This window comes from Panicum virgatum, chromosome 7K, assembly GCF_016808335.1.
Source record: "Panicum virgatum strain AP13 chromosome 7K, P.virgatum_v5, whole genome shotgun sequence".
In the NCBI taxonomy this organism is placed as follows: Eukaryota; Viridiplantae; Streptophyta; class Magnoliopsida; order Poales; family Poaceae; genus Panicum; species Panicum virgatum.
In genome coordinates this window covers 47,755,899-47,772,360 of record NC_053142.1, presented here as the reverse complement: position 1 = coordinate 47,772,360, position 16,462 = coordinate 47,755,899, and the positions used below count along the sequence as shown (strand labels likewise).

The window sequence follows — 16,462 nt, the reverse complement described above, 5'->3', positions numbered from 1 at the left end:
GCAAGCCGCCGATGCCTCATCAGGCGGAGCTTCAGCGCATGGAGTCGAAGGCCGCCGGAGCTCCCTCCTCACGGCCTACTGGACCCACCTCCCGGAGCTCGCCTTCCACACTGAATCTAGCGACCTGCTCGACGCCGTGCTCGCCCGCGATGAGCTGCTCCACCCGCGCACCTCGCCGTCACCGACGTCCCTCCTCGCCCGGGATGAGCGGCTTCGCGGCGCAGCAGCCGGTGGTGGGGCGCGCGGCGGCGGAGGGGCTCGCAGCAAAGCGGCGGCCGACGAGGGGCGCGCAGCGGCGGAGGGACCACCGGAGGGGCGCGCCGGCGAGGGACGTCGGGGGCGGCACGGGACAGCGGGGCAGGTGCGCGACATGGAGGCAGCCTAGGTCGGCGGTGCCGGCGGCGTCGGCAAGGGACGTTGGGGGCAGCGGGCTGGCGGCGACAGCGCCGGGAGATCTCGGTCCGTGGAGAGGAGGGGGAGGGTGGTCCCACGCGGTAGGAGGAGATGGCGAATGCGACCCATTCGGGAAAAATGCCTCGCGCGGAGTGCGAGATACCGAAGATGAGGGGAGCAACATAGAGAAGCTGTTGGATCCTATTTTTATCCTAATTTTTCTATTTTTACTTATCCATCTTACTTTACGGATGCTATTGGAGTTGCTCTAAACTCGAAGAAAATCAAGTTGAACCCCCCCCCCCCTCCGGGATTTTGTGGGAGCCCCTCTCCCGAGCAAACAATGGGAGATCCGGAGGAAAAAAAAGATGCCCAAATTTTTATAGATACTTCTAGAGAGGGGTAAAGGGTGAACCGGCTCTAAAAATGTCAAATGGATTTCTAGGGGCGTCTCCGGAGTGCACCAGCTATATTTGTAGGAACAGGTGTAATTAAGTTGTAAGGATATCCATTTTCCATCCATGTTTTTAATGTTGTTCCTATGGTAAACAGCAAGATGCTTCCTTGAAACTTGCAGCGCTGTAGATAGAATACTGTGGCACTGTGCCTCTGGTCAATAGATGGCACAAATTCGGTTCAGGGTTCTTCACTGCACGTAAATCTGCCCATCTCCTAACCTATCGAGTGAATTACTCAACCACAGCATCGTAATTTTCACTCTTTCCGCATCCTAATTTTCAGTCCACAAACCAAAAGAAAAGGCAGCGTAAGATGCGTAATGACACGAGATGTGCGGAGGAAACGAACGGGCACGGACATGTCCTCTGTCTGAGGCTCTGAGCCTCTGACCTCTCGAGCTCCCTGTTCGTGGACGGAGTCCGCCAGCCTCTGCTCATCTCCTCTTCTCTCGGAGGAGAACCGGCACATTCGTCTGTATAAATGCGGGCCGCCCCACTCCTGGCCAAACCCCTCCCGTCTATTTCTATCACAGCTTCTCCTGCTGGTCACGTCATTTCTCCACCTCCCCCTCCACCGTCCCCGGCGGCCGGCCGGGCGTCGCGTCCGTTCGCGAGGGCCGCGCTTGCTCCCCCTCGGCAATGGCGGCGCCGGTATCCTTCTCCAACCTTTCCTGCGCGATTTTTTCATTTTCTTTCTTCCTGTCCGGCTAACTAGATCGTCGATCGGTTGCATGCATTTTTTTTCCGGCCTCTTCTCCACACGCATCTCCATTTATTTCTTTGCTGCAAACTGCAGGACAAGCCGGGGCGACCGCTTCCCAAGTTCGGGGAGTGGGACGTGAAGAACCCGGCGACGGCCGAGGGCTTCACCGTCATATTTCAGAAAGCCCGCGACGACAAGAAGACGTCCGGCCCCGGGAACCTGCAGGCGGGCATACCGCCGGCCTTCAGGGCCGACCACGGCAGCGCCGGCGACGGCGGGCACAGGTACGGCGGCAGCCACCAGGACGGCACGCCGCCCAAGCGCGTCAAGGTATATTACTCTCTCCACAGTATACGCGCGCGGCCATGATCGGCTGAATTGGATCGATCGAACCTTGCGTGCGCGGGCTGACCTGACCTGACCCGTGGTGCCTTGGATTGCAGAGGAAGTGGGCTTTCTGTGGCTGCTGATTGAATGCTCGCTGCTGCTGCTGCCGTTGATCAAAACCAAGAAGGGGGAGACCGTGAATCGTGCCGCACCGGAAGCGAATACATGATGGGGGCCGCCGGGGCAGACGAGAAAACATTTCGGCCGTGGTGTTTCGTCTTGTTCCAACCTTTTTTTTGCTCACCTCGACCTAGGAACAAAAGCTCATCTCGACCTAGGAACATAATGGCTTGTGATGTAACATCATTCAACTTTATTAGCCTCGGCTGCAAGAGTTCACGCTGAATCTGTCGCGTCAATTGTTTCATGGCTGCCCGTATTTGCGGAAAACTCAGATCACCTGGCCTGCAAGCAAAAACACAACAGCTGGCCAACCTGACCAAAAAGAACAAAAAAAAAGGAAATCTGACTAGCATCGTTCTAACCATTCACATCAGCACAAACTTTCTTTCGTCCATTCAGCTTCCCACTAAGATTCCGACTAATTATAGACTCACCAAATACATACGTATAAAAGCTAGCAACCATATTATGCTACGAGTACTTTGCGCGCGCCTTGGCGCGCCTAGCAATCATTAGATTAAGGTAGAACGACATTAATATATATAAATGTAGTATTAGCATAGTAGGAGTATGTCTATATATTAGTAGACATATGTAATAGTACAGTTATTTTTTACGTGCAGTACACCGCTAGCTATATCTTAATACTGCCTATTATATCTTCCGGCACAGGCGGTGCTGAATGTAAAGTCTTTGGAATGGTTGTCCTACTCCTGATCTGCAATCATTGCAATTTAATTCGAATTAGTGATAACTTGATGTCAATTGCAAGGTATCAAAGGTAGCAGCAGACGATGGCAATCTTTTTCCAATTTAGCTTAGTGCTCTAAGCATTGGCATGGTTTTGCTTTGGTCTTGTTTTCCTAGACTTCCTTTTTCTAATATAGGCTAATCTTAACATGTATAAACTTAACATAAATATCACAGTTGGAAATGCTAATAGCTATATGGTGCAGCACAACTATAGCCCATGTAGAATGCATGGTTATATGTCAGTACAGAGGTGCTATCGCTTAGCATGTTTTTTGGCGCAGATTATTCTGACTGTCAAGCCCCTAGGATGCTTGCGTTGTTCCTGATCTGCAGTTCATCGAAATTTAACTCCAATAAGTGATCAATCGGTTTCACTTTCTAGGGTGCGCAGACAGGTGTAGATGATGTTTACCTGTTTTCATCTCTATCTTAGTGCTCTAAGAAGTTGCATGGTTTTAGAATACAAAGGACAAAAATGAAAGTCTGTCGGTCATGCTGATTTGTCATTCGAAGATTGTAATATTCGAGTAGACAATTATCTAACTTCTTAACATTCGTGCTTCTCAAATTTTAATAAGACAAAACCAGTCATTATATGTTCAGATTAGATGGTATACTAAATTGAACTTATACACAATAGCACATACTAATATGAAAATTTCTCAGAACAAAAAGTAATCAAGAGCGGCTAACATTGTTAGCAGATACCATGGATAAATAAAAGCAAGGAAGAGAAGCTTACCAAAATGCAGAGCTTTTAGCTGGAACCATTTTTTCCCTGAAACATCAGTGGCAAGGTGATTCTATGAGCTTGAGTAAATATGCACACTAATTTTACTCTGCAGACAACAAACAATAATGTTCATCAAGGATTTAAGTAAATTGAACACACAAACAGGAACACATGGAAATTTCTCAAATAAAAAGTAATTAAATAATAGTCCGAATTCTATTTGGCACAGTGACAATTGCGAGGATGTCATTGTCTCAGATCAGCGCGCGTACAATTCCTTCCAATTTTATTTGGCATTATCAATTAGTTTGCATTGGTCAATTTAGGTTGAATAAAGGTTGCTGCTGATTCGAATGTAGTATCGATAGAAAAAAAAAAGCTGCCATTGTACATGGAAGCTTTTTTTGCGAAATCTTTAGCTGGGTATTATCCACATATAAGTCATTTGAATTCTTTGGATGAAACGTAGTTACTATTTTTAAATTTGAGTGCATATCAGTATATGAGGCATTTGGAGCATCCGTATGTTCGGTTTCTGGATTTGGAGCAAGCAGGTAGTTGTAAGAGATTCAAGCATACTGTTGCACCCATATTGGCAAAAAAAAAAAGGCGTTCTGGTTCTAGCAAGAAAAAACGGAAGGCAAGGGTTGGAGCTGAACCATAGTAACTGGATAGCAGCTGTAATTGGGGACATCAATAGAATATGAACCACAGTAACTATAATCGAACATAACAGTATTTGTTTTGGGGGGCTATGTATTTGGCTGGTGGAAAGGTTGATGCTGGAATTTAGATGGCAAATTAACATGTGCAAAACTACTTTGCAAAATATTCTGGACAACACTTAAATCATTAGTCCATTTATGGAACCAAATTAGTCAATAATTACACATCAATCATTATATAGATGAGGCAAAAAATGATCCATCTAAGAATGCAGTAGAGGTTCACTTACATGGCTTTTTCTTGTTGCTGTGAAGTTAATTCTGATCAAAGGATATAGCATAAAACCACATGGATAAACAGTTTGCTCCAAACTTAGAACCTAAGAATCTGTATCAATGCTTGCTCCCTGCTTGTCCTTGCTGGCCTATAGCAGCAGAAATGATAGCCAAGGGTGATACTGCAACTTGTAGCTTAGTCACAAGAGATACGTTGAAGGACCATGTACTAAATTGATTACTCTCTAAGCACATGAATGCTTTTGTTCTAAATCACATATTTTACTGAAAATGCAACACCAAAGAAAGGTCTATCGAAACCTATGGAAGTGCTTATTTGAACCATAATATTTCCTTTTCTCCATTCCAGTAAACAATTAATGTAAAAAAGTATTAGTTCAGAGCATTATTAAACTTTGTTTTGTATTTGATGCAACAGTTTCAATTTTTTCCCTCCCGGAGGAAAAAATGTCCTTAAAATCATTGTTGTTTAGATAGAATAAATATAACCAAATCAGCAGAACATTGTATCTACAAAAGAATTCTTCTGATTGAACATGCAGGTGCAATGCTAATACTTTTGTTTCTAAATCATATATTTGACTGAAAATGCAACAGCACAGAAAGGCCTATCTAAACCTATGGAAGTGCTTATTTGAACCATAATATTTCCTTTTCACCATACCACTAAAAAATTAATGAAAAAAGTATTAATTCAGAGTATTAGTCAACTTTGTTTTGTATTTGATGCAACAGTTTTAGTTTTTACCTCCCAGTGGAAGAAATGTCCTCGAAATCATTATTGTTTAAATACCCAATGTACTCTGTTTCAACCCTTTTCATTTTCATTTGGAAAGTAACCATAAATCCAAATTCCTTAAACAAAACTGGGAGTTCAATTAATCCAAAACGAAATACCATTTGTATCCCCTTTGAATGTCTCCTGTTCTGTGCACTTATGGGAAAAAATAATGTACGAATTTATGTTATTACCTGATCAATTGATAGATTAGTATGGTGCAAAGCTCAATAATCTTAAGAGGTAAACGCTTCTATGTATGATCATAGCGAAGAGAAATTAGCCAATCTAGATTTCTGCTTGAAATTAGCAGGTCTAAGATTTGTAATTGACCTGTAGAGGAGAAAGAGATGCAACGCATCTGATAGGATTCAACAAAATTAGAAGTGAAGAGGGAAAAGGATTGGCACTTAAGATGCGTACCTGGAAGAGGTCGTCATGAATGGGGTTGAGGTAGCAGGGGGTCTCTTTGATCCAGAGGTTTGCATTGTTCACTGGAGGGAGAAAGAGAAGAACAGAATCTGTAGATGATGAACATGCCCTCTGTGGTTGCATTGGACGTATCATCATCCGGGGGAGGAGGTCCGAGTTAGAGTGCGACTTGCACCGCCTCCCAGGCTGCGACGGGGATTGCGAACTCCTCGGGCCCCGAGAGCCACAAGCTGCGACAGAGATCGTCGACCTCCCCCCTCCGTCCTCCTGCTGATGCGGATGTCCGCGCCGAGGGCAAGGTCCAGCGAGCGCGAGGGGAGGAGGCCCGGCTACTGCTGCTCCATCGAGGACGACGGCAACCACAACGCGCGGCCATGGCTCTGCTGCGTCGGGCCGGCGGCGGCGAGAGAGGCATGCAGGGGTAGGGCCCGCGTGCGCGAGGAAGGCGGTGGTGCGGCGAGCCTGACCCATGGCTCGGACGGTGGGGAACAGCAGGTCGACGACAACCACGACGCGCGTCCACGGCTCGGTCGCGTCGGGCCGGCGGCGGCGAGGGAGGCAAGCAGCAGGCAGGGCGGGGGAGCGTGCGAGGAAGGTGGTGGGGCGGCGAGGCTCACCCACGGCTCGGACGGCGGGGAACGACAGTGGATCTGACTGCATCGGGTCGTCTGCGCCGCCGCATCGACCTGGGTGCAGGCTCCGCAAACTGCCAACCTGCTGCCGCCTTCACAGCATCCGTATGGTGGCCTTGATGGCAGCATCAGCGATGTCGCCGCCCGCGCAGGCGCTCCCCCGCCATGAAGCCCGCCACCGCGAGCCCCAGGAACCCGCCTTCGCCAGCAACTCCACGGCGGCCGCCGCCTTCACCTTCGCCATACACTAGGAAGTGGAAGAGTAGAGGTGGGGGAGACGCGTGCTGCAGCGCCGAGCAGATCATCCGCGTTGGTGCCGGAGACCGCAGCCCTCGAAGACAGCTGCAGCACTGTCGTCGGCTCGGCCTGCTACGGCGGCGGCGGCGGCGGCGGCGGCGGCGGCAGCGAGCCCTCGGGGGCGGCAGCGTGGAGCCGGATGGCGAGGAGAGGACGTGGAGGACGCGGTGACGGAGGGGAGGGAGGTGAGCGCCGCCGCGGGCGCTGGCCTCCCACGGCAGCCAGGGTGGCCACGATAGCAAAAAGTTTTTACACCGTCCGATGATGAATCTGTGGCTCACGTTTACCCCACCCGCACGGTACTGTGGCGGTAAATATCTCGCTTCCCGAGTTTTCTTCCTCCTCCCCGACGCATCTCTCCAGTCTCCCTCTAAATCCAGTCTCGGCGCCTGCGGTGGTGGCGACCCTCTAAATCCAGTCTCAGCGCCTGCGGTGGTGGCGACGGCGACGACCACGCCTGTTGCGGCGTGCCGTGGGAGGCCAGCGCCCGCGGCGGCGCTCACCTCCCTCCCCTCCGTCACCACGTCCTCTCCTCGCCATCCGGCTCCACGCTGCCGCCCCCGAGGGCTCGCTGCCGCCGCCGCCGCCGCCGCCGTAGCAGGCCGAGCCGACGACAGTGCTGCAGCTGTCTTCGAGGGCTGCGGTCTCCGGCACCAACGCGGATGATCTGCTCGGCACTGCAGCACGCGTCTCCCCCACCTCTACTCTTCCACTTCCTAGTGTATGGCGAAGGTGAAGGCGGCGGCCGCCGTGGAGTTGCTGGCGAAGGCGGGTTCCTGGGGAAATTAATCGGCAAACTAAACAGCAGCCTCAGCTGGCAGCATTTCTTCGTTGCATGCAGCGAATATATATCAAACCAGAGGTCGTTTATACAACAAAGAATTAAGCACAAAGAAGCTATACTGTTTATAGTATACAAGACTTCCGAACAAATTCTAAATATGACAACAATCAAATGACTGCATTCGAGTCAAAATTTTCGTACAAATAGCACCAACTACAGTACAGGACATGCATCCAGACCTGATGACCTATTCACCTATCAGTTATTTACCAGGGTGACACAAACAGAATCTCACTATGTGGTTGAGAAAGAAAAAGGCTGACTACTTTCAGCATTTTGCTGCCTCGTATGTAGCCCAGACTGCTAGCATTTACACAGGCACACACAGAAACGAACCTCCATCGAATTATGTCACAGATCAAACCTAAGCAGCTCCATCAAACAATTGAATCTTTGAGCCTCTATCGCATGTGAGGGACCACCTTAGGCAAACTGTGTAGAATAAAAAATCAACATATGATCGTAGAACTGTTCATACAATAATGGTCCGACCAGAACCTAATGCTGCCTGCATATCCATCAACCATCATTATATGCCATCCACCATCATGTGCTGTCACCAACTGGTTCAGGATGCTTCATTGAATCAACAGCAGATGAAACTGGTACTGCTACTTCTGCTGTGGCATCAGGCGCTGAAGGTTCAGATGAATTATCCCTCTCCTTTTCCACTCCTAATTTGGCCTCACAAGGCACGACATTATCACCCACCTTTTCCTCTCCTAATTTGGCCTCACACACGACATCATTCATTGAATCCAGCTGCTTCTCATTTTCAACCTCAAAAACAGGAGCTGTGGTATCCTTCTCAGCAACACCACCAGGTTCAGCTTCTTCCTCCCTCCATTCAACACACTCAGGTTGACTCTCTTTTACATCAGGAGTTGGTGGTCTGATGTCGTCTTCCAACTTGTTGATGGTACCATTTGCCAGGACTGTCTGGCCAGACTCTTCATTTATGTCCTTGTTGGAGACTGGCAAAGGTGGTTCAGAAACTTTAGTATCTGGTAAAGATGGTTCAGAGCCTTTTGTGTCATCTATAACTTCACCAAGAATTACTTCATCATTTTCATCATCCAGTTTTGGTGCGGATATATCAGAATTTGGGGATGGGGAAGCTTCTGAGCTAACTGAACCATCATTCAATGCTTTGTCCTCGTCAAACGCAAACCAATTGGAATTTGTAAAGAGCGAGCTACTGCAAAGCATATCTTCATTAGTCAGTTCTTGAAATTTTGCTAACATCAAATGTGCTTACAAAGAATAACAGTAGTCAAAGCACATAGAAAAGAATGAACCTGTCTTGTTCGTCTCCAAGGCGAAGAGAGGATATTACAACCTCCGCAGATTCATCATCAAAATATACATCCTGTGGCAAATAAACAGAAACAGAAATGATCACATATCAGGTAATACAATGTTGTCAGGTCTAGTTAAATATGATACAACGAATCTAAAAAGGTAAATCCTGAAAATACCTCATCATCCCGCTCAAGTGATGCTTGAGTCTGCATGTATCATACAAACAAAAAAGTTACTTACTGATTTTATTTTTAAATTGTCAGTGTTTGCATCTACAGCCAAACTTGCTTATGTCCCTAATAAGAATATTATACTTCAGAAAATCCACAAATTCAGCATTGAATTTCAGGAGAAACAATGATCCAATGTTTAATGTAATGTATTTCTACATATACACCAAAAGCAACAGCACTAATCAAGTCTAATACAAATGCATATACAACCTATACAGTAGCTGAGAATGTTGTTCGACAAGAGAAACTGGCCCATAAATATAAGTAAAAATTTGCGATGTGGAGAAAAAGTGAGAGAAACTGACCTCATCAATATCCTCATTACTGTAGATACCATATTTAAATGCCTGGCTTAAATTACTAGCAAGTGCCGCCACATCATAGTCCCTATCTCGGAAGTCTTCATCATCACTGTCCCTACCACGATCTTGCAGTGATGTCGGTCGACTGTAACCAGAGAAGCAAGAAAAAAAACTCAGCATATGATCGTTCTTTCCAGTAAATGCAGGACACATAGCAAAATTAAAGCAGATGAAATCTGTGGTAACTCCATATAATTCAAGAAGTTTAACCACACTTGGACCAGCAGTTAGTTCGACATGATGGAAAATCGGAAACATCACACAATTGTTATTGGTTTCCTAACCCACCACATGCCATTCAATGTCAATTACATATGGGCTCCATACACAAACGCCAGTAAAAAAATACAGGGATTTTTTCAGATTCACAGTGGCATAACTGAAATTGACTCTTGTCCTTCGATTGCAGATCACAGTGGCAGAAGTGGAGGAGGATGACGATGCTTTGGAGCTCAATACAATTTTATCACTCCTTATGTATAGCATATGGACATAACTTGTAGGTAATGGACTGGTGGTTTTGGACAAACAGTTGTTGATTATAGTTCCTTCCAAATCTAGCAAGAAGTCAAGGACAATATAGGATGGGATACCAAAGCAACTCTGATGTAGTCAACATCTGTGCAATGTTCCTTAAAGAAATCACAATACTATTTTCCTTTTATCGGACATGCAGAAAAGCTGGATGTTTTTGTATTATAGATAACTGATACTATTATCTGTCAGTACAATGCAGTTTTTATGATTCATAACAACGAACAAGAAGTGAAACAAGAATTCAAATTTGCCATTAAATAAGAAGACTTGAACAAGATTAAAAAAAACATAAAAGAGGCTAGAGTTTACTTACCCACAAGCCCACTGGTAAACATTTTCTAATACATTACGCTTTGTTAGGATACTGGCATGCCACTCGATCCAATCAGAATTTTGCTGCAACCAAAGTAATTATGTTAAAATAAAACTGGCAGCTGGTTGTGTCATTAAAAGCAAATTACATGGGCAGGTTTTTTTTTAGGAGTGAACTTGTCTAGGAAAGATGAACCAATAAAGATTATACAGCTAACAAGCGCCATAATTGGCACATGACATCTCTCTGAAATCTGAAGACTAACGTGTCAAACCTTAACGTGCATATTCCGCCAGCAATTGATTAGTTACAATCAGTTAGGCTACAATGGCTCTTAGATGTATTATCTTTTATTAATGATTAGCTACAATGGGTGTCGCAGTTGGTTACACTCTTAGACACATTATCTTGTATTATCTGCACATGAATTTAACTTGCATATTTCAGGATTTCCTAGAAGAAATTTTGTATCGAAGAGCTTCAAGGGTGATGCCACTCATTCTGACTTCACATGAAGTTCAATGCAGGCTGTAGAATACATGGGGAAAGTAAACAAAGAATTTTAGCCTATATATTATTTTTTGTTGAGCATTGTACATAGGATCATCAGAAAAATTGCGAGTAGTGATAATTGCACTGTTTTCATCTATATAATGATCATCAAACTCAAACCTGCAAATGTGACTGGACCGTGGTGTTGGTATTGGCCAGCTGAAGGAGTTTGTTAGCTATGCGTGTCATATGACCAACAATTCCTATCCTCGGTGGAGGTCTTCCCTCTGCAGATAATGTATGCTGCAAGAAAAATAAAGTGACCACATAAAAAATTAAATAAAGATATCGATAAAGTAAATCATAGGTAAATAATGGATATTCTGAGGCAATTTTTTTAACCTTCGTTAAATTTGTTGACAGAGCAGAGTTCTTCTCTGCTTCCAGAATTCTTGTAACAAGTTTACACTCATCAAGGACATGGCCAATCAGTCGATCCTGCTTACTCTCCAGACAGGACCCAATGATGCTCTCCACATGGTGGTGCAAAAAGTTGTTAAATGGGTACCTGATGATGAAGTCAGTGTCAGCTTTTTAACAAGTTTTCGGTATGCAGATTAACAAAATCTAACTTACTCAAAAAATAGATCTATAGGATGCTTGATTGCTCCTAGATGGATCAGTCGTGTTTCAGCAGCCTCACTACCAATTGACAGTAGAACAGAGATGAACTCGACAATCTGAAAAAGAAAAAGAAATAGCCAACATTAATGTCAACAGATAAATTAAAAAAATTACCTGATATTCTATAAGACTACAAGTCAAAGAAACTGATAGCATTGTACTCTGGACAAACCAATCATTTCTTCATATTTTCCAGGAAAGAAAGGTGTAAACCAACACTGAAATCAAACATCTAGTTCCTTCAGGACTAGTTGTTGTGCCGTTCAAGACTATTTAAATCAGCAAATAATTACAGAACCAAGCACCGTACCTTCAAGCGATGTTTCCCAAGAGGAGGTTGTAAGCTTCCATAAGTTGTTGGCAGAACATTTTCAGCAGACGAAACATCCAGCAGCTTCAACAAATCACCTGAAATATCGTAGTAGATAAGAGAATAGAAGTTTAAAGGGCACAATAGATGGCTGTAGCTACAATGGCTCCATATGGAAAGATACATGGTTTTAGTAAAATATTAAACAGACACTAACCTAGGCTGTCCAGCATCCCATTTACTGTTTCTGGACTTGCAGTAACCAGTGTTCCATGGCTCAGCTGACTACGAAAAGCCTGGTAGGAAGCCGATACAAGTCTCTTAGGATCTAACAAAGATATGCACACTGACAATGAGTGGACCAGCACCGATTTAGGCCTTGAATCTTCAAAAGCATGTTGAAATAATCTCCCCACAAAGCTGCAAATGTGAAGTAAAAAAAGAATGCCCAGAACTACATTGAATATCAAATTGAAAAGATAATGTTCTCAGACTATAAAATTTTGATAACTACAAACAGCAGTGCAACTCAAAAGCACCTTGGACTGGAAATCTTAGCAGCAAGTGCTGGAGGGGCATATCTAGTAACTGCACAAAGAATTTCAGCAGCATTTGCATGAACCTCAGGACAATCCTGCAATATAAGTTAAATAAGAAAGAATCATGTTGACTGCAAATGCTAATTAATTCCCAAGAAAATGTGTCCATAATAAAGTACAATTACTCAACAAACATGTAAATGTGAAGCAGAAAATGGACCGCAGCATCTCAAATCTGAAGAAGATGCTAATAAGGACTTTGATAGTTATATAGGCTCTGATTAGAAAGTTTCAACTAAGCTAATGCCATGGGTCACTATATTATACAAGTCCACAGGTATTCTAATACTGAGACATCAAAAAACTATGCTTTCGTACATGACTTATTGTGCTTTGACATGCCAATTACATCCAAAAGGCTAGCGTTCCAAATCATCCATTGAATCTAACCTGGCACTGGTAGGTAGCAGTGCTGTTTGACCCAAAACTAAGACAAAGTTATAAGCAAGATCTTATTGTGATAAGAGCATGCAATTGCTTTCTCATAAGCTCATGAGGGCCATTGAGAAATAACTTTAAAACAACATGTATACAAATATCAGAAGATACAAAGTGGTTTGAAACAATAAACAGGATAAATGGATAGCTGACAAGGTTAGATGCTAAAAGTAATCTTTAGTTCTTACTGATGTGCTGAACTTGTCAACAATCATCTCAAGGACTTTTATGTCATCTAACCATTGCATAGAATCCGCATAACTTGAATACATAGTTTCATCAGCACCTATTAAGCGAATCAAGACCTGTACAAGCCAACAAGCAGTCAAACTGACATTAATTCATTGCATGGAAAAGCTACTTTTTTTAAAAAAATAACAACTGTGTATAATGCTGACATGGGCCAAGACATCATCTGTCAGTATCGACAATGATTTTTTCGGTGTCGAGCCTTTTTTCCAGTGAAAAAATAAAAAATTGCAATCATAATATAGTTTTAGAGAAAACTGACCTCCATGATAGAAGTAATCCCAATAAGATCAACAAGTTGGCTAACTATTTCAGGACGACCCTGTAGAAAGGCGACAGTTAGGGAATAATTGCTACATACTCAACCGTTGATTTTAGACACAACAAACTGGGTAAGGAGGAGATATATGAAAGAAGTCTTTACAGGTGGTTAGACCTCTAACATCTGCTAACATTGGGTTCATCAAGCAGTACAGTTTAGGTTCCCCAAAAGGGGGTTAGTAGTAATAATTTTATTACCAATATTGAGCTAATGATCGAGATATTAGCTGGACTCTAGCGGAGGTTAACTGGAACAAAAAAACATGGCACAAAAAAACTTGACTCAGACAGCATAGTCCGGATTATTAGACATACCAATGCATGAGCACAATGAACAACAAACATGTGAGATCAGTGAATCAAACAGAACACAAAAGAACAAAAGGGGGTAAAACTGATAATAGAACTACACAAACCTGCACGTAACTAACTAGTGGGAGTGTCTTCCTCATCATCAAGCAAATCACTACCTGCAAGAGCAATAAGAACGTTTAAAATGTCAGTACAAAAATCATCAAACTACCATTTGATCACCCGATTTGATATTTTCCTTCCAGAAGTAAATAGATACAGACTACAATACCTTGGCAAAGTAACCAGCCGATAATGTCCCATGAGGGTGGTCAGGTTTAAGGAAAGAGAACAGTAAATTCATAAGCTGCATAGAGATCACAACTATATCAGTTGCAGAAGACAATTGGCGCACACAATTGGGGCAACAGTTAACAGTATTGCATCAAGGTGCTAACAAGGTTACAAAGTAAAACATACATCTTCATCCTCCACTAATGTCTTCATGATGACATCCACTTCACATGTGAATATTTCACAAGCTATGAATGGAAATCTGCACGGTGATATTCCATGGTGTTGAACAAATTACAAATTATGAGATTGCAGGAAATGGGTTTTATTCAGCCTTAGAGTTAGCCTTGTTACCTAAATATCCTTTTCTTTTCAGCATCTTCAGATGCCTCCTCCACAATGTAACGAAGCAGTTGCTCCACTTGAACTTTGTCCCGCAGACTGCAATAGCAAGAATACACATACAGTTCATTACCAAAATTAAACTTAGCAATAGTTTAGGAAAAGAACAACCACAATGTAATAGTGCTCTAGAAAAAGAAACATTACAAATTGATTAGGCGGGTATTTAGTGCTTTGCACTCCTGGATTATTTCATCCTCATCAAGAAGATCCTCCAACTTAAAATTTTCCTTGTCCAAAATAGTATCCACCTGACAAGATAAAGCAATACACTGTTAATAAGTAATTGTAACTCAGAAATCAAAACACATACATCAGAGTGCAAGGACTCACAGGTGATGCGGCGGAGAGTCCAGGCACGTGCCAAAACATCTTGTACAGTGACAATTCTGTCAGTACCCGCACTGTCACAATCTCATAAGCCAAGCAGATTTAGAGCTCAGGTTTGCACATCATGTGCTGATACCAGATTTCAGACCATATCCTGCAAATAGCTGATTGTGAGATGACACAGGTCAAAGTTTCATCAATGAATAAATGCAGTATCGGTACAAACAACATATATCCTTTACACAATGAAAACTGCCCAATTGACACTGTCTTCCACTGAAAATATTGCAGTCCTGTATTTTAGCATGAAGAAGAACAGAAGCAAACTACGATTGACCACCTGACAAGTTACCCACACAACGCCAATTCCCCATTTGCATTTCCATCCATAACGTGATAATACACTAACATCGCAAAAGCTAAGAAACAACAAAATTCAGGAGAATAAAATCCAATCGCATCTTTATCCAAAAATTTTTTTGACTAAGCATCATTACCACCAAAAACAGAAGAATAAATTCTGTTTGCATCCTTACCCAAAAATTAGTTCCAACATAAAATGGAAACAGAAACTATGCATTAAAAAAGCACCCTGGATCTCCTGCACTGAAATACTCAAACTAGTGTACAACAGCCAGCCAGCCGCTAACCACCCACAATGAGCTTCCAGATTCGAACAGCTAGACTCAGAAGCAACAAACTACAAATTCAGGAGTTGATCGCATCAGAGTCGGAAAACAAACAGATTCGTACAGCTACACTCAGAAGCAACAAACTAGAAATTCAGGAGTTGATCACATCAGAGTCAGGAAAACAAACATGAAAAGGCACATCAACGCTTACCCCACCTCTCCAGTCCCCCGGCCTCAAAAGTCCAAACGGTCTAAATAATCCAAACCAATCCTTACGAGCTTCCAGCTCCGCAAGCACCAAAGTGAGACAGCTAAAGCGACGACTGACACAGCAACACACGGCCGCCCCCACCCAGACACACACAAAAAAGCAAGCGCACAAACACAAACGGACATCACTCCCCTACTAGCTCCCAGCTGCGCAGGCCAGCAGCCAGCTCCGCCGCAAACATCTATCTCTTCCCCCCGACATGTCAAATCACAGGACGACGCGATCGAACTGAGTGGGTTGAGAGCTAGCAGCTGGGAGCTCGAGGAAGGAGCGGAGTTCCTCACCGGTGGTCAACGGAGAGGCGGCGGAGGCTCCAACCCCAGGCACAGCAGCTGGCCGTCGTCGTGGCGCTGGCGGCGGTGGCGGCGGCGCAGAGCGGGGCAGCGAGTGAGCAGAGCACGGTCGCGCGATCCGAAGCTTTAGAGGCGCTCGCCGAGCCGAGCTGGATCCGGGTGGCCGCCGCGAAACCCTAGAATTCGCCAATCGCGAGATGAGGAGCGGGAGGAGAGGGAGGGCGCGGAGGCGGAGGTGGAGGCAGGGAAGCAAGCAAGCGGGCGAGGGTTCGATCGGGCGGCGGAGATGGGAGGAGAGGCAGGGAGAGACTTTGGGGAGAATAATCTATGGAAGGCTTCGTCTCAATGCGGCATGGGGAGCTGGATTGGGTGGGACTCTCCGTCCAGGTGCGGGTATATACGGCTGCGTCTCTTGTCGCTGGGGTCCGCGGCGCGTAGGCCCCGGGCGACAGCCAGAGCAGTTTGAATCCTCCGGTGGCGCCGGAGATTTGCGCGAGGAGGTCCCGCTACCACCACCCTCTCGTGTACCCTGGTCGTTTAAAACGCTACGCTGAGACTGTCAGGTAGGCCCAAACTTTCGTGGGACCGCGTCGCAGTGTAACGATAAAAGGTGT

The 16,462-nt window shown here is 44.7% G+C and overlaps 3 protein-coding genes across 4 annotated transcripts; 1 reads left to right on the top strand and 2 right to left on the bottom strand.

Annotated features, from left to right (window-relative positions):
* The first annotated feature begins 1,378 nt into the window (after positions 1 to 1,378).
* On the top strand, positions 1,379 to 2,287 carry LOC120641819 (protein NOI4-like). The gene is made up of 3 exons (XM_039918081.1): positions 1,379 to 1,502; positions 1,648 to 1,884; positions 1,998 to 2,287. The coding sequence occupies exons 1-3, from the start codon at positions 1,491 to 1,493 to the stop codon at positions 2,022 to 2,024; spliced, it is 276 nt and encodes a 91-aa protein (XP_039774015.1). The 5' UTR covers positions 1,379 to 1,490; the 3' UTR covers positions 2,025 to 2,287.
* Positions 2,288 to 4,504: 2,217 nt separating this feature from the next.
* LOC120641818 lies at positions 4,505 to 7,323 on the bottom strand. The gene is made up of 2 exons (XM_039918080.1): positions 5,714 to 7,323; positions 4,505 to 4,640 (listed from the first exon to the last, which is right to left on the bottom strand). Exons 1-2 carry the CDS (start codon positions 6,380 to 6,382, stop codon positions 4,596 to 4,598), a joined length of 714 nt encoding a protein of 237 aa, XP_039774014.1. The 5' UTR covers positions 6,383 to 7,323; the 3' UTR covers positions 4,505 to 4,595.
* Positions 7,324 to 7,449: 126 nt separating this feature from the next.
* On the bottom strand, positions 7,450 to 16,201 carry LOC120641817 (serine/threonine-protein phosphatase 6 regulatory subunit 3-like). Of its 2 annotated transcripts, none has more exons than XM_039918079.1 (20): positions 15,840 to 16,201; positions 14,656 to 14,806; positions 14,470 to 14,573; positions 14,275 to 14,361; positions 14,107 to 14,182; positions 13,919 to 13,993; positions 13,752 to 13,805; positions 13,277 to 13,336; positions 12,954 to 13,070; positions 12,268 to 12,362; positions 11,946 to 12,148; positions 11,729 to 11,826; positions 11,371 to 11,474; positions 11,137 to 11,302; positions 10,915 to 11,037; positions 10,243 to 10,325; positions 9,336 to 9,477; positions 8,974 to 9,003; positions 8,794 to 8,864; positions 7,450 to 8,693 (listed from the first exon to the last, which is right to left on the bottom strand). In XM_039918079.1, the coding sequence occupies exons 2-20, from the start codon at positions 14,692 to 14,694 to the stop codon at positions 8,042 to 8,044; spliced, it is 2,379 nt and encodes a 792-aa protein (XP_039774013.1). In that variant the 5' UTR covers positions 14,695 to 14,806; positions 15,840 to 16,201; the 3' UTR covers positions 7,450 to 8,041. The 2 variants fall into 2 exon arrangements, with proteins under 2 accessions (XP_039774013.1, XP_039774010.1); XM_039918076.1 differs by having other exon boundaries at positions 7,501 to 8,693; positions 14,656 to 14,816.
* Positions 16,202 to 16,462: the final 261 nt, after the last annotated feature.

Bases quoted from the DNA above. Each gene is read 5' to 3' on its own strand.
- LOC120641819 (XM_039918081.1), top strand. The intron at 1,885-1,997 runs GTATATTACTCT...CTTGGATTGCAG, and splicing joins CGCCGCCCAAGCGCGTCAAG to AGGAAGTGGGCTTTCTGTGG.
- LOC120641817 (XM_039918079.1), bottom strand. From the start codon at position 14,694: ATGTTTTGGCACGTGCCTGGACTCTCCGCCGCATCACCT. The intron at 11,303-11,370 runs GTAAGTTAGATT...CTTCATCATCAG, and splicing joins CCTATAGATCTATTTTTTGA to GTACCCATTTAACAACTTTT. The intron at 9,478-10,242 runs GTAAGTAAACTC...CTCTGGTTACAG, and splicing joins GTTTACCAGTGGGCTTGTGG to TCGACCGACATCACTGCAAG.
- LOC120641818 (XM_039918080.1), bottom strand. From the start codon at position 6,382: ATGCAGTCAGATCCACTGTCGTTCCCCGCCGTCCGAGCCGTGGGTGAG. The intron at 4,641-5,713 runs GTACGCATCTTA...CTGCTGCTATAG, and splicing joins TTCATGACGACCTCTTCCAG to GCCAGCAAGGACAAGCAGGG.